The 22,272-nt window shown below is 41.7% G+C and overlaps 1 protein-coding gene across 2 annotated transcripts in view; it reads left to right on the top strand.

Moving 5' to 3' along the window:
* Window positions 1-21,876, top strand: part of ADGRF5 (adhesion G protein-coupled receptor F5) — a 46,472-nt gene extending 24,596 nt beyond the window's left edge. For both annotated transcript variants that reach the window (XM_071807122.1, XM_065835351.2), the window contains 16 exons: window positions 1,403-1,530; window positions 2,002-2,060; window positions 2,737-2,879; window positions 3,601-3,813; window positions 5,023-5,256; window positions 6,771-6,935; window positions 7,058-7,276; window positions 7,544-7,762; window positions 8,998-9,150; window positions 10,367-10,563; window positions 11,394-11,573; window positions 13,028-14,398; window positions 15,339-15,380; window positions 15,478-15,537; window positions 17,790-17,874; window positions 18,990-21,876. In XM_071807122.1, coding sequence (XP_071663223.1) covers window positions 1,403-1,530; window positions 2,002-2,060; window positions 2,737-2,879; window positions 3,601-3,813; window positions 5,023-5,256; window positions 6,771-6,935; window positions 7,058-7,276; window positions 7,544-7,762; window positions 8,998-9,150; window positions 10,367-10,563; window positions 11,394-11,573; window positions 13,028-14,398; window positions 15,339-15,380; window positions 15,478-15,537; window positions 17,790-17,874; window positions 18,990-19,069 — 3,548 coding nt within the window. In that variant the 3' untranslated portion in view covers window positions 19,070-21,876. The remainder of the gene's footprint in view (window positions 1-1,402; window positions 1,531-2,001; window positions 2,061-2,736; window positions 2,880-3,600; window positions 3,814-5,022; window positions 5,257-6,770; window positions 6,936-7,057; window positions 7,277-7,543; window positions 7,763-8,997; window positions 9,151-10,366; window positions 10,564-11,393; window positions 11,574-13,027; window positions 14,399-15,338; window positions 15,381-15,477; window positions 15,538-17,789; window positions 17,875-18,989) is intronic.
* The last annotated feature ends 396 nt before the right edge of the window (window positions 21,877-22,272 follow it).

Below are 22,272 nucleotides of genomic sequence, written 5' to 3' on the forward strand. Positions count from 1 at the left end.
ATCAACTGGAGAGGAAGAACGGATACCTAGTAGATGCCAGGCTTTTAAGTTAGATATAGAAAATTAGGAGAATCCCAGCTTCCCTATGATACAGAATCTTGACAAGTTGTAAGATTTTGATTTAGGATTCGGATGGCTTCACCAAGGACAAACTACACCTGACTAATCTAGTGGTCTTATGCGATGGACTGCATAAGTGGACAAAGGAAGAGCTAAGGGTGTCATCTACCTAGACTTCTGTAAGGCCTTTGATACAGTCCCCTACATCATTCTTGCTGCTAAATTGGAGAGATAGGGGTTTGACTGATGAACTGTTAGCTGGATAAAGTGCTGACTGCATGACGATGTCCAAAGAGTAATTGTCAATGGCTCAGTGTCCAAGTGGAAGATAATAATGAAAGAAACTGCAAAAAACTGCACTACCTAATATTATTAATGACATAGAGAGTGGGATAGAGTGCACCCTCAGCAAGTCTGCACATGACACCAAGCTGAGTGGTACAGTTGATTTGCTAGAGGGAAGGGATGCCAGCCAGAGGCACCTTGAGTGCTTGAGGAGAGAGCCTGTGCAAACCTCGTGAAGTTGAACAAGGCCAAGCACCTGGGTTAAGGCAACCCTGAGTATCAATACAGACTGGAGGATGAACCGATTGTGAACAGCCCTGCAGAGAAGAACTTGGGGGTGCTGGTGGATGCAAAAATGAACACGAGCCAGCAATGTGCACTTGCAGCCCAGAAAGTGAATAATATCCTGGGCTGCATCAAAAGAACCATGGCCAGCAAGTTGAGAGAGGTGATTCTGCCCCTCTGCTCCGCTCTGGTGAGACCCCACCTGCAGTTCTGTGTCCAGCTCTGGAGCCCTCAGCACAGGACACACATGGACCTGTTGGAGAGGGGCCAGAGGAGCCACAGAAATGATCTGAGGCTGGAACAGCTCTGCTGGGAGGACAGGATGAGAGAGTTGGGGTGTTCAGCCTGGAGAAGAGAAGGCTCCAGGGAGAACTTTTTGTGGCCTTTCAGTACTTAAAAGGGGCCGATAAGAAAGACAAAGACTTTTTACCAGACCCTGTAGTGACAGGAAAAAAGGTAACAGTTTCAAACTTAGGGTAGATTTACATTAGACATAAAGAAGAGACTTTTTACTATGAAGGTGGTGAAACATTGGAACAGATTGCCCAGGGAAGTTGTGGATGCCCCATCATTGGAAGTGTCCAAGGTCAGACTGGATGTCCCTGTCTCTGGCAGGGGAGTTGGAGCAGATGATCTTTAAAGGTCCCTTCCAGCACAAACCATTATGTGATTCTAAGATTCTATGATTAAGTTAGAAGAAAAAGCTAAGGAATCAATTTGTAAGCATTACTTTTGATTATATTTACATTAATTTTCATGTTTTTCCTTACAGACTCATGTGGCATGGGAGAGCCCATTGTAGTGAATATGTCAGTCAGACTTGACACAGACTTTTGGGATGACCTCAGGAATTCTTCTTCTGAATTATACAAAAAATATAAAGCTGACCTGGAAAAAGCGGTAATGACTCTTGTTTTCCATCTCTAAAGGTAGAAAGTCCTCTAAGAAATATGGTATTTAGTCGAAGTATCTGAGAAATAGTGCGCACCGTCACTGTGTCTGTGGAGAGCTGTGAATTATGCAGCAGTGGTAGCTACAAAGTTGGCCAAAGCTGAACCTCCATTGAAACGCAATGACAATATTCTAATTAATTCTAATACACTGGCTGGCTGGGAAGTATTTAGGAATCTTTTGCATCAAAAGCACGGAAAAAGAATCACATTATTGGTCCCAGCTTAAATCCACATAAGCGCACACAGGATTAAACCATCAACACAAACTTATCCTGATGACAGCGGGGAAGGCAACAGGCCTATTCTGTCAGATATGCTATGTGCCCTTAAATCAGTGTTGAATGGAGACTTTCGTAGTTTAAGCATGCTAGAATAATATACAGAGAGCTTACATCATGTAATATGTCTTTGTTTACAGTTTAATGCTAGCTACAGATGTTTACCAGGCTTTGAATCAGCAACAGTAACTGGTTTCAGGTAAGTAAACAGTTTCTTTTATTCCTGGAAGACAGAAATCTTTCTGACCAGTCTCAAGAATTCACCAGTCAGCAAAGACTACATTCATTCTGACTAGAACCCATGCCCGGTATATACATACTGAATAACAGCATAATAGCTGCAAAGGAAAACCCAACTATTAGCATGGAAATAGGATTGTGGGTAAAATTCACCAGTGTGCAAAAGTCCAAGAAACACAACCATTTTTCATCTGGATCAAAGCCTTTTGTGTGAAAGACTGAATTCCACGCAAAAAGAGAAAGGAATGTGAATAAACCTAACACCATCTCCCACGTCATCAGGAAGATGAATTAGTACTTTGACTCTGGATATAACATTGGATCTGAATAAAAGAGACATCACTTAAGTCCGCCCATGTTTAAATCCGGCTGTATTTTAGGTTTTATGAGAGAAGTTTGCTAGAAATAGACAGTAGATGAAGGAAATGTCATGTAAAGATGCTCTTACTTTGGGAAAAGGTGTAGCACAACCTTCTTGTATACCAGAGTAAGTCTTGAGTCACAACAGGAACCTTCACAGGTCAACCCTGTGAAACCTTCCTAGCCATGCAAAGATGGGTCACCACAACAGACACAACCACTAATGTGCAAGGATATTTAATTCTTGTGCTTCACTCATTCTTGTATCTCTTTAGGCCTGGAAGTGTTTTTGTGAACTACGAAGTAAAAGCAGCAGCAGCAAGCTTTGATCAGATAGCATATTCCAGCAAAATTGTACCACAATTTTTAGATCCAGCGTATGGGCTAGACCAAGGTACCTTCACAACAGAAATAACTAGTAAGTTGAAAGCTCTCTCAGTATTTTTCTATTTTTTCTATTTCCAGCCTGAACCATGTAGCTGCCCCGTACTGTTAATTATTTGGTATGGACCTTCAAAAAACATTTATTTCCTTAGCTGTTTAATTTCAACCTGTGCCACCAAATCTTAGAACTTACATGAGATGAATATGCATGCAGAACCAAATCCTTCCAGCTACTCCTGTTGCACTCTCTCCATGAGAGAGAGATGGAAAACCCTTGAGTGCACCTCCAGAACTGAGACAGCTCTTAGCATATCAGGCTGCCAGCACTTCCCACTTCTTCAAACAAAATAAGAAACCTCCTGCATTTTACATGAGAACAGGTTTCCTCTGGTTTCCTTGGCACAATTTCCATGCTGCTGCTGGGCAGCATGTTACAATTTGGTTGCCTAACCAAGTGGCCCAGCAGATTACTTCAACCTTCGTGATTGTCCTCCTGGTTTCTCTACTTAGAAAGAAGTGGTGGTGATAATACTCTCAACTCTCAGCATAAAACCTTCTGGCATCTTTGGCAGACAAAGACAGTAGAAGGATATGTTCTGGGAAAATTGCATAGATTGTATCAGAGGTGGTGCCCTGGAACTGATGCTGAGTGCATATTGGTTGTGAAGCACCTAGGATTCTCACGAGATGAACGATACCATATAGACGTGAGCTGAAATGACAATAATGCAGAACAATGCTCTTTGCCTTCCCAGATGAGACGAACTTCACTGTGAGTCCTGGTGACATTTTTGAAGGGGATACAGTAAGGCTGATTTGTGAGATAAATTCAACATCTCAGGATGTGACCTGGTATCACTTCGATCAGATCATCTCAACCGGCTTCCCGTATTTGATGGAGATAAAAGTTACAACGAAAACCTCAATGTCGATTCTCAAAATTATCAACATTACAATGAAGGATTCTGGTATGATTTTCTATTGTAAAAGAGCAGATGTAAATCTCTAGCAGTGATTGCTTCTCCTAGAGCAAACTGTCCCTCGTAATCTTCCTGTGAATTTTTTTCTTTAATGAACTACAAACTGACTGGCATTGCCAGTAAATGGGAACTGACTGAAGTGTCTACACAGGCCTGGGTACTCTCTGTCCCAGATTTCACTGCTATGTCACAGGAGACAGCAATGACTACGTGGCCGTGAGGCCTTCTCACCCTTTACATGTGATAACTTGAGGCTATGGTTGAATTTGTCCTTGATGGCACTTTCCCCCTTTGCAAACATAACGTAACTCATCAAAGCTCAGCGCTACAGTTTTTCATGTGTTCATGTTTAGATCTTTTTGAAAATAAGAAACAGGTAAATTACTGACGTTTTGCTGGGAAGAGTTATTAGGGGAATTAACACGTATTATCAGAGTTTTGATTCAAGCTCTCACTCAGTTCTTCTCTTTGTACTAAGAATTTTACATTTGACTTCAAAAAGGGGAGCCTGTGACCAGGTATTTGGGGAGGTACAAGCCATGGGTCCAGATTTCTTTGGGCTAAGGATGCCCTGAACCTTATTGTTTCCACTTCTATGTAAGTGGCTTTCTTATTTGGATATCGCAACAGGGAAGGGTAACTCACATACCTGAAGTATGAAAGAAATTTTGAGATCTGATTACCAATTTCAAGAGGAAGCTTGGCTGCATCCAAGGGACAAACACCTGAGAAAGTGGCTGATAAATATTCTGTTTTCTTTGGCAAAACCTATACTGTATGTGCCTACAGTCAGTGTCAGGTCTTGTGGAGTCCACCATGGGCACCTCCCTCACACCACTTCATGTACGAGGAGCCTTTTGCACAGTTCACTTTTCCTACTGTGACATATTTTGCTGCTGGACTATGGGCAACATACAGATCTCCAAAACACTAACTCAGGTTTTAAGTATCTCAGTCCCATAGAGTCTCAAGTACCCATCAACACCAAAAATGCCTAATATGTATATGTTTGGCACCAGGAATCTGTAAAGAGCATACTGTAGTTGACCTGAGGGCATATTTACATTAGCAGAGCCACCACAGAGCAGGGAAATGTGAAAACTAAGTGTGGAAGTAGCTCCCAGCCCCTAACTCCAGCTGTAGAGGAAAAACAGCAAAACACGTTCTCAATGCTGACATACTGCCTATTCTTTACAGGTTCCTATAGGTGCACTTTCACAAACCGCAATCAGCATCTCACAGTGATATACAACACCATGAAAACAATAGCAGTGTCTCTGCTATACATCACTCCAAACTTAAATGACATCGATGTTACATGCAACAGCCCTGAAATGCAGACAAACAGTCCTCTGCTGTCCTGTTGTATTGACAGACACTTACCATCACTTACCGGTGACTGGAAAGTAAATGGAGCAATCAATATTACAGGTAAGGTTAACAAAAGATTGTCTTTCACCTGCTAGGTTTGTTCATTCTTCAAAGATCGCCTCCTAACTGGCTACCCCAAAGGCCAAGTCCTAGGATGAATACAGGGTGTGCTCCAAAAGGTGTGTGTGTGGGGGGGAAGGACGATGGATGGACAGCATGGTACAGACTCCATAAGTGTTGTGCAGGTGCCAGTGGGATACTGGGCACCTCCAGGCAGTGTGCAGACATTGATGCTTAAAACTTGTTGTCCTGGATGGAAACAGCTGCCTGGACCAGCATCATACTGTCTTCTTCTGAAGAGCTGATTTCTGCATTCTCTAGTTTCGAGAGCAAGGATGAGTGTGTTGATGTCCACCACTATCTCCAGAATCACCCCTGGGGTATGAAAAGCTTCTGTGTACCATGTACCGAGATTTGGCAATCAGGAGAGGCAGGGGGTACGTTTCAAAACAGCAGCAGCATAGCTAAATGCTGACTGCACAGCTTCCCTCCCCACCTGTAGCTGTGATACATCACATGGCAGTTGAGTCAGTGGCATCCCACAAGGCTTTATTTACAATAAGAACATAAAGAGTTAACAAAGCACTAACTGAAAGTTACAAGGAGTTGCAAAATAATGTCAACAGAAACTCTCATAAATGCCTATGAACCATAGTCATAAACAGCCTATTGCCCTCTTAATGTTTTATGGGTATGGATTAACTGTTTACTGTTAACCACTTGTTATATATGAAATTTAGCGGAAAGTAGGACAGCAAAATGAGAGAAAATGTTCAAAGCTCATGTGCACAGTCATTTCCACAGAGGACAGGTGCAGCAGGGCTTGCACAGAGAGGGGTGATCGTGGACTGCTGTAATCAACTGTTTTACCCTCAATTCCCTGTGGCCAAGCTTTCCCCAGGAACTCTGCTCTCCAGCCAGATGCACTTTCAGCTGCAGCTTGAGACAGCTGTAGTGGGGTTTTTCCCCTTATAGCTAAACCAGAATTCTTCAGATTTGAAGTTGAATGACTGTTAAGTACCTCCAAATGTTTATTTCAAAATAATATGACATTGAAATCTGCAATATTTACTCCTCTTTCATTCATATTTTCTTAAATATTGCAGATAATGAGGTTAGGCTGACAAGAATATTCTTCATTTTGGCTTACTCTGAGGTATCCAAGCAATGTTTCTGCTTTCAGTCTGGTTTTGGCAGTAGGTGCCCAATACTGTGCACCAGAACCATCTTCAAGCTCTTGGAAGATCAGTGTGAACGTTGCCAGAGTAAAAGATGTGAATGACCTTCAGGAACAATGAGTTAAAAATGTCATGCTGTCAAAGGTTATAATAGAATCTTTTTGGTTGGAAGAGACCCTCAAGATCATCGAGTCCAACCATAACCTTGTATGTGACCTTGTGGGTTACATAGAAACCCACGAGGTTTTCCTCAGCTAGACTGATTGCTTGTGGTTTCCAGAGCCCAGGTGTTTTTTGACATCCACAGCACTTCAAGGAATGTTTATTTCTCTCCAGGAGTCTCCAGTTTCAGTGAAAACTGCACTGAATACAGGCTCAACATCGATCAATCACTATGTCCACCTGAGAAGTCAGGTACAGTGACAACATATACGTGTGAGCTGCAGACTGGACATGGTGCCAGGAGCACTCAAAACATCAGAGTGACGTACCTGAGGACAGGTAAGAGCAGACAACATGTAACAGACAGTCAGTAGGTGGCTTCTGTGGCACATGTCATTTGCAAGCAAGTTGTTATACCAAGTGACTCTCAATAATATGACATTTATCTTGTGTTGTCTCAGCCCATGTAACAATATCTCCAAGCATCAACTCATCTGTTTCCAAGGGATATGCATTCAATGTAACGTGTGAAAGTGATGTGAGCAATTATGACAGTATAAGTTGGAAAATCCAGTCTGGAAGTAACACCAAAACAGTTGATTGTGACACGTGCATCAAGAACAGCAAATCTCCAGCCATATCTGTGCTCACAGTGCAGACTGCCACACAGGACTGGAGTGGTGAGTGAACCTGGTTGGTAGTGGCTATAAAGGCAATGAAATTTCTGTACCAGATCATTTATTTACAGCATCTCTAGCCCTGAGAATCACTGTGAAGCCTGACCACAGTAAACTAAAAAAAAAGAGTTGAAATTATAACTGGTGGAGGACAGCAAGTGTGATGCTGCCAACAACACCGTACTTGTTGAGCATTAGGGCTCATGACCATGCAAAAGTAGAGGAACATTTCTGTTGACTGAAATGCAGTTTTTGTGTCACTTCTTTCAGGCACCTACATCTGCACGTTCTCCCAGAAGTACCTGGAAAGTTCGGCCAATGTGACAATTGATGTTGTTTCCTTGCCTCTGAAGCAGAACATCCTGATAGACCCCGTTGCAGCATCTATACAGTGCAAAGTGCAACAAGCCCTTGAGTGCTGCATAAGCACTAACAGCGTGGAAGATTACACCGTTACATTCGTGGTTCAACAAAACGAATTTCAAGTTGGTAAGAAACAATAAACTTGCAGAATCACTAATTGCACTGTATGTCACAACCCAGTCCCTGTGGTTTTTTGTTGTATTATTTATTTTAAGTTAGGTCCCTGTAACCAGTTCATACTTACTGCTATTATGACAACCCACAACCACTCCTGAGAGTGTCAAAAAAGGGAAATGAACCTTTTTTAGGATGGTTGCCAGGCCTGGGGAGCACAGCTGAAATTAATAGAAGAGTAACTGAAGCCACTGATGTAGTGATAAATACTTTAATATTGATAAATACTTTAATGAATTAATAGATAAATTCAGTGTCTGGTTTGCCTTACCAGGCAGTGAGAAATGAGCGTTTTCTTCATTGTTCAGATTAGAAATTGCTGAAATCCATTTATTTTCTTTTATCTTCCACTCTGCCACCTTTTTGCGCTGAGTATCGAGGAAATGTTACTGAAGTAGAAGATCTACTAATTCATGAAAAATGTAGATAACACATTAAGAACACAGTTTGAAGAACTATTTTACTTTGTTCAAGGATACATGTAATGTATCTTAATAATCACTAAAACCTAAGCTTGTATGTTTTCAAATTTAGGGCAGTTCTGCAGCTTCCCTGCATGCTTTCAAAAATTTTCAAGTGGGTTATAAAACAGTGAATTTGGAAAAAAGCAAAAAAGACCCACCAAAACTAACTTGGAAAACACACAGGAGTGCAAAACAGGCTGAAGTGTAAAGTAGGTGGAGACTGAGGGGTCCTTTGGTTTCTGAGAAAAATGCCAAGATCATCTTCTTGGAAGAGATTTCAGTCAGGGAGCTTCAGGCTCAGGCACAATGAAAAGCAGCGGGAGTGTGGCACAGGTCTTGAGTTCAAAAGAGCCCTAAAAGAATGGCAAAAGAAGTCTCCTAGCCTAAATGAAATGCCTGTGGTAGAAGAAGCAGCAGAAAGAGTATTCTCCAAAATGGTTTCTAAAGGAAATTTTCGTCTCTGTTCAGTAAAAAAAGGATTTGGGCAAGATTTGCCCATCCACCAGCAATTGAAAAGGTACTGATCATGCAGAAGCTGCCAGAAAATTCGTTAAGTGGGGGAAGCAAGAGACAGAGATCAGCATACAGAAAGCAAGTTTTTCCACAAAGGAAGGGTTTTTTCCTTAGCACCCACAGAAAAGAAAGTCTTGCAGGAGCTTTGTGCTGTGTGCTAGAAGATCGTCCCCAAATCTGTGTTAACCTGCCTTAAATCCTTCCATACAGGGAGAAAGAAAAAAGGAAATCTGTTTTGCTACATGTGCAATTACACAGAAACAGAATGCAGCAAAGAGGAAGAGCTCACAGCATATTGCAAGTTTATTAACCGCATTGGGCAGCAAGTCAGCAGTGAAAGTATAAGACTGCACCTGATACCTGGTGAGAAAAAAGTTCCAATTTAAAGCTGTTAACTAGGAAATCCCAGTATCTTTGATAAATCAGATACCACACATTTATTACTGGTAACATCTAACAGAGGCAGTGTTTGTTACCCAAGAATTTTTGTCTCCTTTTTGATGAGAAATTTTGAAATACCAAGGAAAATATCAATGTTGTTGTATTTTTAAAAATTAGTCATGCTGTTTTGTCTTCACCATATTTCCTCATGGCCCAAATATGTTACCAAGCAGTTATAGTTCAGTCATCTTCTGTCCCTGCTTCCTTCTGGTGAAGCCTGTAGCACCAAGATCCATCTCCAGTGTTGAAATGTGATCATGCTTGAACCCGCAGTTTAGCAAGGATAAAAGATTGTGGTGCCTCAGGAAGAAGCCGTCTGGCTCAGGAGGGCAGCCTATGGGAGGGTATATTCACTTCAACCACAAGAATGGCAACGTCCATGAGATGTTGCAGAACCTGGGCAGATTCAGCTTCCAGCCAGCTCTGTGGGAAATGCTCGGAATTAGAATTCAACATTGCTAAATCCAGTTTCTGTGTTGAGTTCTGATCAGAGTTTGGATGTTTCAGCTTCTTATTCAAAATCAGAAAGAAAGAAATGTTAAACATCCCCATAATGCAGAAATTTTCTGTTTTTCCACAGTGGTGGTGCCTACTGTTGAATCGCAGCATCTGGTCAGATTTCACTCTCTTAGGCAATAAATATGCAGACACTTTATTCACTTTAATCAGCAGATACTTACTGATATGACTAACCAAATCAAAGTTAATTAGCAAGACTCACTCTTTGTTAAAAATGTGCTAAGGCATCGCTATCAAGGTCTTAATGAATTTCCTATTAGTGCTACAGCAGCAGTGAGTTCCTTAGCAGAATAAACTGTGTGAATTACTGTTCACAGAGTCATCAATGTAATCCCACTCCATGCAAATCTAACCCTGTATTGGGTACTGGTTAGCTGATTATTTTCAGTACTCAAAAACAAGGGGCTTTATCCAACTTCTTTTTCAATGTCACGATTCTGAAAAATTGGGAATGCAAGATACATACACTCCAAAAGATCAAAATTAATGAAGAGAGCAAACTGAAATCCTAATTAATTTAAAGATCTCTGAACTTCAGGAGCCCAGAGGTTTGATGAGGGCAAATTATTAATCTCTCTGCTTTTTAGTTTTCTACCTCTATATCTTTTTCTCAATACAGATATGGAAGTTTCCTGCTCAGATAGCTTTGGCATTGGAATAGAAGGATCCACATTAATAAAGCCGTGCTGTGACTTAAATAATCCAGATGGTTTTACCCGAGGCAATAAAACTTACAAGTGTTCCAACAAATCATGGAAGATTGAAAGGAATGATTGCCTGTCCGCACCAATAAACAACCTGCTGACTGGTGCTGAGGTAACATTCATGAGTTTTCTAGAGGCTGGGGAAGGAGGGGAGGAGAGAACAAAACTTTTTGTTAAGTGTTTTTTTGCTTAACAGAATCTAAAATATATGAAGACTTAAAAAATCAAATATTTAAATAAATTTAATTAAATTTATCCTTTAAGATTATGCAGTCCCCTTCTCCAGCCCAAAGGGCATGTGGCACTGCATGGCTACCACCCATAAACACAAAAGCTTGCTCTCCCAGACAAGATCACCTTATTCATGGCATCCAGTGGAACAGCCACTGGCCTGGAGTGTTCCCTGGACCATTGCCTTGTGGAATGAGGCAGTAGGAACAACCTACACTTCACAGATAGGTGCTGGACCTTTGTTTTCAGCCTGGGTATCCTATCATGGTGCTCTTCACTTCCACAAACCATCCAGAGTCACCCATCTTTCAGTGAGGTTAGATGAGAACAATTACCTTTCTTTCATCAAATACTTAACTATATGTTTATTTTAGTAGATTAAGCACAGCAAGGTCCTAGGCAGAGGTATAGCTACTCAATTAGTAATTTTCTTAATTTGCTAGATGAGTCCTTCATATAGTTCAGGCCCGGGCTAACTATTTCCTCTCCTAGAATTTTCAGGACTAGTCTGTGAGTCAACACAGATGAGAGACCACTCTCAACAGGCCATTTGGATATCCTGTTATGGAGGGTCAGAGAGTTGAACACTACCAGTGTGTTCAGAATGACCCTGATTCTGTTTATTTTACTAGTATAGGGGAAGCCATTGTGAAGGAGTACCAGGCTCCAGGCAATTGCATACATGTGATATACTGTCCTCCTCTGTTCCAGGCCTTGGTCAACAGTCCTGATGCAAAAGCAAACCTACCTATCTACCTTGCAGAGCTTAAGGAAAAGACAAAGGAGGAGCAGAACACAATAAGCAGTTCTCCTGCAAACCTTGGTGCAATTGTTACCATCCTGAACATGGTCTCCTCTATCCCGGCAGAGGCAGAGGAGCTCAGTATTCAAGTAAGGTTTTACCTTCTGTCTTACGTATACTTATCAAACACTTTGCCCCCTTTTGTCACAGGGAATGACATTCTCCCTGAAGAATTTTCACAGTTAGTTAGGGTGAGGAACAGGAAAGTATTAAAGGAATGAGATGAAATGACAGTAAAGATATGGAAGAGTTTATGAAAAGTCAAAATGATGAAGACAAGGAGCCTATTCATGAAAGAGAGACTGCTCCATGCTTAACAACTAGAAATGTTCCAGGGACCCATAAATGTCTCTAGTATTCTAAGTCAGAGGAAAGGACAAGGAATGATGGGTTAAAAACAGGATTTGAGCCAGCAATGTGCATTTGTAGCTCAGAAACCAAACTGCATTCTGGGCTGCATCGAAAGAAATGTCAATGGAGGTGATTCTCTTGCTCTAATCCCCTCTTGTGGGACCCCACCCAGAGTGCTGCATCCAGTACAGGACAGATATGGACCTGTTGGAGAGGGGCCAGAGGAGCCATAGAAATGAACAGAGGCTGGAACAGCTCTCCTATGGGGAAAGGCTGAGAGAGTTGGGGTTGTTCAGCCTGGAGAAGAGAAGGCTCCAGGGAGACATTATTGCAGCCTTTCAATATTTAAAGAGGGCTTACAGGAAAGATGAAGAAAGCACATTTTAGCAGGGTCTGTAGTGACAGGACAAGGGGCAACTGTTTTAAACTGCGAGACAGTAGATTTGCATTGGCTACAAGGAAGAAATTCTTCACCATGAGGGTGGTGAGACTCTAGAATGGGTTGCCCAGAGAAGTTGTGGATGCCCCATCATTGGAAGTGTTCAAGGCCAGGTTGGATGTCCTTGCCCGTGGCAGGGCTGTTGGACTAGATTATCTTCAAAGGTAAAAAGGTTTCTTTTTTTCTATGATTAGGAGCAGAAATAGAAAAGAAAAATAAAAAAAACCAAACCAAACCAAACCAAACCAAACAAACAAAAACAAAACAAAAAAAACACGTTGAAATAAGGATGGGGATCAAGTAAGGAAAATCACTCAGATGTTACAAAAAACGAATGGCAAAACGTATCTTAGAAATACTTGGAAACATTGATTGAGAGGCACAGAGGAAGAGTGCTGCTCTTCTGAGCAGAAAAGTGCAAAGAGACATGATGTTTTGTAGCTGGAAATCCCTACAGGAGAGAGAGAAAAATCAAACATAGCACAAATGCAGAGAAAGGGGGAAAAGAAGGCTGGAGAAAAAAATAGCAAATAATATGTAAAAAAAAGACTCACAGCTCCACTTTTGGAAATGTTAACTTGAAAACAGAGCATTCAGAGGGTTAATAACTGAAGGTTTCACATGAATTGAGTAAAATAATAAAATGCTGGACTTTTTCAAAAGGCAGTTCTAGGACCACACAAAAATTACCATCAGACACAACAATTATTTGTATGGGATTTCAGTAACAGCATTATTCTCTTCTTGTTCCAGAATTTCCTCTCCACAGTGGACTTTATTGTTTCTGATTCCACAACTGAAGCTTGGGAAGTCCTGAATAAAGAGGAGCCACTCAAAAGTTCTTTGTTACTGCTTTCAGTGGAAAACTTCTCCCTGCACCTCCAAGCAGTTAATAATACCATTCCTTCTGTCTCCACAAACAGCCTTCAGCTACAAGGTATGGTTGTCACAGAAAACAGCAACACAGATTATAATAAAAACTTTCGCAGTACAGAAAACCTCACAGCTAATGTGTTCATTGATGAAACTGAAATTCAGACTCTAACCCAAAATTCAACCGTTGTCAGTGTGATGTACTCACGACTTGGACATATTTTGCCCTGGAATGAGCCTGACTACGTGAATGGCTTATTGCTAACAACAACTGTGAGCAGCAACAGAAGCCAGAAGTTTGATATTAATATGACCTTTGCAAAGATAAACTCATCTCTGAAGATGCCCCAGTGCGTCTTCTGGAACTTCACACTCAACAAATATAAAGGGGGCTGGGATACTCGTGGCTGCACACCCACAGAGGTAGAAGATTATGTCATTTGCTCCTGTAATCACTTGACATCATTCTCCATTCTGATGTCACCTGATAAATCCTCCCAGGCGGTCTATGAAATCTATATTACCTACATTGGCCTGGGCATTTCAATCTTGAGTTTGGTGGTTTGCATTATAATTGAATCCTTAGTCTGGAAATACGTGACAAACAACACAACCTCCTACATGCGCCATGTCTGTATACTCAACATAGCTATATCACTCCTGATAGCTGATGTTTGGTTCATTGTTACCGCCTCCATCAATAACCAAAACCAACAGATGAGCAGAGATGTCTGTCTTGTGACCACCTTCTTCATCCATTTTTTCTACCTGTGTGTCTTTTTCTGGATGCTCAGCCTGGGCCTCATGCTTTTCTACAGACTGGTCTTTATCTTACATGACACGAGCAAGACCACTCAGAAAGCAGTTGCATTCTGTCTAGGATATGGGTGTCCCTTTGTCATCGCAGTCGTCACCATCGCTGTCACACTGCCACGGAACAGTTACACCAGGAAGGATGTCTGCTGGCTAAACTGGAAGGACAGCAAAGCTCTCTTGGCCTTCGTCATACCTGCCCTGGTCATTGTGGCCATGAATTTGTTCATCACTGCAGTTGTTATAATAAAAATACTGAGGCCAACTATTGGGGATCGGTCAAGCAGGCAGGAGAGGAAGTCTTTGTTTCAAATTGGCAAAAGTGTGGCCATCTTGACACCACTATTAGGCCTCACCTGGGGATTTGGCTTTGCCACCATCATCAAAAACAGCCATCAAGTTTTCCACATCCTCTTTGCTCTGCTCAACGCTTTGCAGGTGAGTTACACATACGTATGGCTTTGTTTCCTCTATGACCATTTAAAATGTAGTGACACCCTTGCAGTGCTGTGCTTGGCAAGGAATAAAAACATCTTGTGGAGGTTCAGGTTTGCCTTGCACATCCTTACTCCCAAAGGGTTCTTTGGGAAACCCATCGCAGGAATTCAGCAGTATTTTGTGTTCTCAGATGTCTTAACAGACATACCTTCTAGATAAAGGTGATATCAAGATAACTTCCAGCTTTTCCAGTAGCTTTGGGAAGAAGTTCATTCCTGAAAATTGGGAAAATAGTCCTCTTATGTTCAGGTGGGAAAGTTTCAGCATGTGTGTTCTGCATCTGGAGGCATCACATTATGCTCCTGTGGGTTCAAGTAATGAGGGAGTATAAACAACGTGAACGTTACCAAGGACAGCTGAGTAGTACTAATAGTAAAGAGAAAAATTGAACAAATTACACGATTGAGAGTTTTCCATCATCATGATTTTTACAACAATATATTTAGGTGGTTAATAGGATCCCAATACAACAAGATTTCTTAAGGACACGGTATTTATGTCTACTCCCTCTCGTAAGAGTGACCTCAAAAGTGTGTGCTTCAGACCAAACTCATTTGCCTTTTATATTGTGAACCTGCTAGCTTATCTGGGGAGCAGAGACAAGGCTTGTCTTCTATACACAAATGTCTCTTCTTCCAAACATGTTTAGTGTGAGCAAACTACCTGTGTCACTTTTGTAGACCAGATATACACACTGTTTAAGCAAGCCAGGCCTGAAGCAGTCCTGCCACATCAGCAGTCCATTATGTCAGGCACAGTTAGAAAAATGCCTTCTGTCAAAGAGTTCAGAGTTTCAATAATCAACATGGACATTATCTGAGATAATTATGCAATTAAAAGGTTGGTGTCATCAAACTTCATGTAATTATCTGTCTCCTAGGGATTATTCATTTTGGTGTTTGGGACTCTCTGGGACAAGAAGGTAGGAATTCAAACTATTTCTTATATTCTGTGAAAATACTGCTGGAATTTGAAAACAATTGCTGTATTTATGGATTTTTATTTTTTTTAACAAATAGATACAAGAAGCCCTGCTGAAGAGGAATTCAATATCCAAATGGAGTTCGCAGCAAACAAAGGTTAGAACCTTGAGCTAAGAACGTACCTCTGTTACTGCTGAACAGTCTAACATTCTCCAAGTGTCTTTTAAGTCAAATGCACTTTATATTATGAATTATTTATTCGAACCAGTCAGAGAAACTGAAGACACTAACTACAGAAGTATGAATATGCTCCCTTTTTCAAAGGCCATTATTTCACTTACGATTGGTAAAAAATGAGAAAGAGGTTGATCGATATTTGCTCTAAATTCCACATGAAATAAACCACAAAATGTAATTGAAACTTTATGTCAGAACACAGAAAATTTCAGGGGTGTTAATATTTATTCACAACCTAAGAGAAATGCAAAGGGAGCTTCTTTGGGAAAATGCCCTTCAGCTATGAGCAAGAAAGGATGGAGGAACTGCAGCTTGCACTCATGAAACAAGGAGACAGGTCAGCCTCCACTTTAGGCTGGTAGCAGAAAATGGGAAGAAGTTTAAATCTTTAGTCAAAATCATGCCTGTGTGTTGCAAAGATACAAAGCAACTAAGGAGTCTATTAAGTACGAACTGTCAGCTCAGAGGAGCAGCATCAACTCAAAGCCCTCCAGCTTCCACAAGAATTGCAGAGTTGTTGAAGTTGGAAAGTCCCTCCAGAGATCATCTAGTACCACGCTCTCACTCAGAGCATGGTCATCAATAGCTCAGAGCCATGGCCAGTTGGGTTTTGAGTAGCTCTAGGGATCAAGACCCCACTATCTCTCTGTGTAGCCTTTTCCTGTGTTTGACCACCCTCAAAGTGAAAATGTTTCTTAAGTGGGATTTCTTCTATTTCTATGTATTTCCAATGCTTCTTGTCCTTTCACTGGGCACGAATGGGAGAAGTTTGGCTCCGTCTTCCCTCCACCTCTTGTCCTTTTACTGGGCACCAACAAGAAATGCCTGGCTCTGCCTTTACTCCTTTAACTCCCAGCATGTCCTGGTGCATGAGATTGTTTCTCCTTAGAGACAGAAGGACTCCACATTTCCCTTTGCTGAACTTCATAAGAGTCCTATCATCCCATTTCTCCAGCCTGTTGAGGTGCCTCTGAATGACCTGATCTATCAGTCATTCCTTCCAGATTTGTATCACTTGCCAGCTTGGTGAGGGTCCACTTTTCCAATCTATATATCATTATCTATCTATATATAATGAATTAAAATGTTAAACCAGGATTGGACCCCGTAGTGACCTCTCTGCATGTCCCCTCCAACCATGTGCTGAAGGCTCGGGAGGAGGCAGCTTGTGATGTGGTGCTATTCTGACTGTGGGCAAAACTCCTTTTTCCCAGTAAACTGCAAGGAAGGCAGGAATAACGGATACAGCTAAACATTAAGCATCTCAGTTTCTTTATTCCATCCTATACGGACACATCCAGTGGAATAAAGCAGAGAGAACAAGTTGTTAAGTCTTGGATCTTAATTCTGAATTCCTTTTCAGACAAAATCTCCTGAGCCAAACACTTCAAACTCTAGTTCACACTGTGGAAGCTGCCCTAGGCAATGTGTATAGGCTTATTTCTGTGTCAGTTTTATAAATAAGGAATAAACAAAGCAAGATCAAAGTCTTTGATCAAACTTTTTAGGTGTGATTCTTTTACCTTCTTTCTCTGTCACCTTATGACATAGGTGACGTTGCACAAAACTGCCTAATTTCCCCCACCATGGTACAACATAATGAATGAAGACAGACTGAACAGAAAAATATGTGTTTTCCATACTTTTTTAGCACATTTTTTGGAGGAATCCCATTAAATTCTCAAAAAAACTTCAGAACCGAAAAAGAAACTGCATTTCAGCAGCAAAAAGTTCCTTCCCATCCATACTGTAGAGAGCTGTGTTCCAATGCCCTCTAGTGTGTCAAGTTAAATTTACTTCTGACTATCTCAGGCTATTGTCCTTAAACGACCATCCCAAAGCTTATAAATTTTAGTTTTTCTGACTACCTTAGTGGATATAGTCACTCAGATAAGGGACCAGACTATGTACTGCCTGATATGACAGACTCTGGAGCGTAAGTCATCTTCCCTGGCCAACAGTTAGACTGGTTGTGTCCTGTAGTTTCTTTTAAAGCTGATCTTCATCATCATCATAAACATGCAAATGGGTGAACCTCATGCCTCACGAACATCTAAGTTGTCCCTCTGTGGATTGCCTGCTCTTACTACTGAACAACATTTTATTGTAACCTTTTTTTTCCCCCCCCCATGTGTTTATTTTGACAAAAAGCAATTTTTTTTCTCTTACAGTCATCCTCCCTGATTCTGGTGACACCAATGCTTGCTATGAGCTATCCATTTTCAAGAACCTTTAACAACTTATGTGGGAAAACAGGTATGTGACAGTAGAACTCTCCTACTGAAGCACAAACAAGGTTTTGCCTGGGTTCTCACCCTCAGGGTGTGTATATTTTGATATCTATCAATCTATTTGTCTACCCATCCACCCATAGATGGTATTTAATCTTCTAGTACAAAGGAAGTGAAATAATCATTGGGATCATTAGCATAATGGCTCATGATTGTAGCATAGTTCTAGCGGCGTATTTGCCTAATAGTAAAACAAGTATTGGATGATGGCATGTTTCACCAGTTCTAAAACCCACCAGCTGAGCTTTGTTTTGAGCTTAATGATATCGTAACAGAGTGCTCCTGAGTTCATTTACTGTTCATGTACTCCTCACCACCTTGGAGCTGTATCTCTTCAAAGGTTCTCTGGCTGTCAACTTTATGGACATCACCATTTCAGTTATGACTTTATTTTGTAAGAAGCGTTGCTGAAAATTTGGGTACTTTCATTCCTATATGTGTAATCTCTGCATCCAACCATTTCTCAGAGAAGATGGTGACATTTGGTCAAAGTGGGAGATGACGGAGTTTAATGTAGGCAAGCAACTGCTTTTTGAGAGTCTGTTTTTCAGTCAGATGATGGACCAAGAAGTTGGTCTCTAACTGATACAGTAAGTTTACATGAATACACTAGCCAGATACAGAAGTCTTCTACCACAAGAATGAGACTGGCTCACAACTGCCCACCACGCTGCTGCCACCTGAAACTCCCAAATCATCACCGCTCTCTTCCATATTCTGCTCTTGGGTTCTGTGCACTGGGGTCTTAGTTCAGAGTCTCATGGTCATAAGAAGGAAGGAGCTGGGATTCATTTCCAGGCCATGTGTTCTAGATGCGTCCCCACACTCAAGGAGGAGCACTAGGTCCCTCCGTTTGTGTGAGCAAATTACTGCCCTGTGGCAGGATCGTCAGTTCAAGCTGACATATCCTGTCTGTGACACCAAAGAGCATTGCTGTCATCCACCCAGTATCAGGGCTGCAGAGCAAGTCAAAGCCACTTGGGTCATCAGGACAGGTCTAATCGTCCTTACTTTGCAGTGCCAACATCTCCCAGGTTATCTGTGTTTATGTATGTCTAACTGTTATGCTTTGTTTTGCAGGAAAATACAGAGTATCTTCTTCTGAGCCATCCAGCTCTTCCTCTGAAAACACTTCCAAGGCATATTCTTTGCTTAACTGAGGCATTGCAAATGCTAAATCACATAACTCTGAAAGGACCTCTGCTCTTTCCAAGACACACAGAAGAAGTACCTGTGAGTCACCAAGAAGTGGACTGCTTCATTTTGACTAAACTGTGCCTTGGTGCATTCTTCTGGAACAATCATTTCTGGTTGACGTGTAAGGCAGGGAAGCTTTGAGAGGTGGAATTTTACAGGGGCTTCCAATCCCAGAAGAGATGACAAGATGTTTCAAACTTGGAAGGATTTGAAGGCCTTCAAGTGCCAGAAAAGACATTGGGAGTGAAGAATTCCCAGCCTTCAAGAGGGTGCTTAGCACTATGCAGTACTGAGCCATGAATTAATTGCAGTGCTATACACAGCTGTTGTCCAGTGGCTTTAGTATTTCCCCTATCAACTCTCTGAATGACTCCAAAGGCCTGTGCAGATACACAAGTACCTCATAGCTCGTCTCCTGCACTCGTATTAGAGTGTGGAAAGGCCATAAGGTATAGTGCTCTCCACTTTAAGACTTTCTGGAGCCAAAGATTCACAACTGAGAAGGTTTATTTCAGATCTTCACTTTTGACTTAGATAAAATGAAGACTCTGATGATTCCTGCGTGGTCATCTTTAAGATGGAATGTACTGAAAGCTCCATGTGGCACTTTGTTGAAGAAAAGGAAGCTTTATATCCTTAACTGTAATTTTTCTTCCCTTGATGTATAATATGGTAAGACAGAGATGATTGCTGCCCTCTATCACAGAGGGTACTGTGTTTATTTAATGTATAGTAGTGTTAAGTATGCAAGGAGTCTTGTGTAAAGACTCTATGTTTGGGTCTCCTCTCAGAGGAGAATCACACTTGGAGGGCTCAGAGAGTCAATTCTGCAGTGAATATAGACCATCATGTGCCAGGCAGGATGAAAGGTTTTACATAAATTGTTGCTCTAATGCTACATTTGTGGAATCAGTTATTTCCCCGCCTGTATACCTTTAAACACGGGATTCCTGTCTTAAGCAGAGGGCTGTGAGAGAGTCTGCAAACTATTAATAGCGCACAAAATGTTACAAAAATTAACGTAAAATATGATAGATGGAATCATGAAGATTTAGAGTTGAGGCCAAAATTAAATATCACTGTCAGGATATACAGCCCCATTTGATTGTTGGGGAATCAGGCCCATGTTTACCCGTGGTGAATCTGTTCCCTGGACTTTGGGATAATCAAGATGGGAAACTGTTGCCTACAGTTACAGGCATGTGTGACAGGTTGATACGGGCAAGTAGTGATGACCGAAGACAATAAACAAGCATCAATCAAATGTATTATTTATATTGAAAGCAATTTCTTTTTACTTGAAGATATAGATACAATACTAGAACTAGAACAAAGAGATTAAGAAGAAATATTTGAAAATCCAGAATCTCTTTGAACTGCATGGCCAGTGGAAACTTGAAAATCAGACCTTTGCACATTATTCCAACCAAGATTTGCCTTTGGAGAGCCATTTGGTCTAACTCACTCTGGAAGTAGTTTGTGCAATATTAACCTGCAGAACCATCCATTCCCACTGAGTTAGAATAAGCTTTACATAAACTGCAGAGTATGAGTCCCTGTGGATGGCACAGTCCCACCACACCTTATCTCTGCAGACATTTCATCTCTGAGGTTTCACCACACCTCCCAGTTTGGCCAAGCCTGGGTCTTGACTGTATGAGAAGGACAAATCAGGATGTGAAGCAGAGCTGAAGGGCCATTTTGGGTGGATCTTCAAAGACAAGATCCTTGCCAGTGCTACAGAAGCCAAGAAAATTCATGAAAGAATGACAAGGCATGAAAGAGAGGAGGTTAAGAAATTAACTGTGCCAGTCTTAAAGACTTTGGGCCAAGGCTTCACTTACATTTATACATGGATCGAGATAAAAGAGGAGACAATAAAAAGAGGAAGAGAGTGCTGAATAGAGGAAGAAAGGGAAATATGTGGCAGCCACCACACTATACCATTCCCATCCACCCTCAGCAGCAAGAACCAGGCACAGGCAAGGTGGACAGTGGGCTCACCAACAGCTTGTTCCCCTCAGGAGTCTGGCATTTTGGGCAGCTAGATATTTTAGGTCAATTTGCCTAATCCTTTCCTTTATCCTGATCAAAAACCAACTCCCTTCGTTCAGCCTCCTTCCTGAACTCAGGGCTGTCACAGGGGTTGTCTCCTGATGACTGCTGTCACTCATGTGCCCTCCTGCTTAAATGTGAGGCACTTGGTTGATGCACACTACTACAAAAACCTACCAGGTTCATCTCATCTCTGGAAAGGGTGGGATCTCTGCCTTATTAACCCTTTATAGCACTGGATGGACAACAGTCACTGCCTTGGCACCTTCCTGTGCTTTAGCTCAGCTCAGGAAAAATAGTAAAGCAGGGGCTTGTGACAAGCAGGTCTCAGAAGCACAGACCTGCCTTCTCTCACACTCTGTACTTAGAGTTTTGGGGTTTTGACAGTTGCTGAGGAGCTCTTGCATGTGCTCAAGCCCAAATTTCACCCTTCGTTCTTTAAACACTTTGTAAACCTTCAATATGAACAATGCAAAGAGCCCAGGACCATTTTATCCATGCTACAGTGGCCGCTGAAAATCAATGGGCCCCAGAACTGGGGTTTGGATGTGTGTGGTTCTGATACCTTTTCTTTGGACCACGAAGCTGATTTTGCTCTGATCTCTGATGATTTCATGGCTCAGCAGTCTGGCCAGCATGTTTACTGCTCACACTATCTCAGGAAACATGTTCTAGGTCAAGTTAGGCAAGAATAAAAAGTACATGTATGAAGTGATCAGTGTGTAAGCTATGTTCAACTTTACGTTCCCTTGTAACACCTGTGGCCTCAGCTGGATTCATTAATCCCATGAACAGAAGAAATGAGGTGCATTTCTTACAGGTTTGTGTCCTGTACCCACCAACCCTCTTCACTTTCCAATCAACTGAGTTTCCATGGACTTCCCATCCTCACATGTCTCTGTCTCCCAAGATTAGGGCCTCCCTAAACCTCCCCTCTCATACACACGGTGCTTTCTCACCTACACAGTCTCCAGCAGCTGGTAGGAACTGGATGTGCTGTGAGAAGGGGTTCTGCTTTGCCCCTCTGCTCCGCTCTGGTGAGACCCCACCTGCAGTTCTGTGTCCAGCTCTGGAGCCCTCAGCACAGGACACACATGGACCTGTTGGAGAG

This window comes from Patagioenas fasciata, chromosome 3, assembly GCF_037038585.1.
Source record: "Patagioenas fasciata isolate bPatFas1 chromosome 3, bPatFas1.hap1, whole genome shotgun sequence".
NCBI classification, from domain to species: domain Eukaryota; kingdom Metazoa; phylum Chordata; class Aves; order Columbiformes; family Columbidae; genus Patagioenas; species Patagioenas fasciata.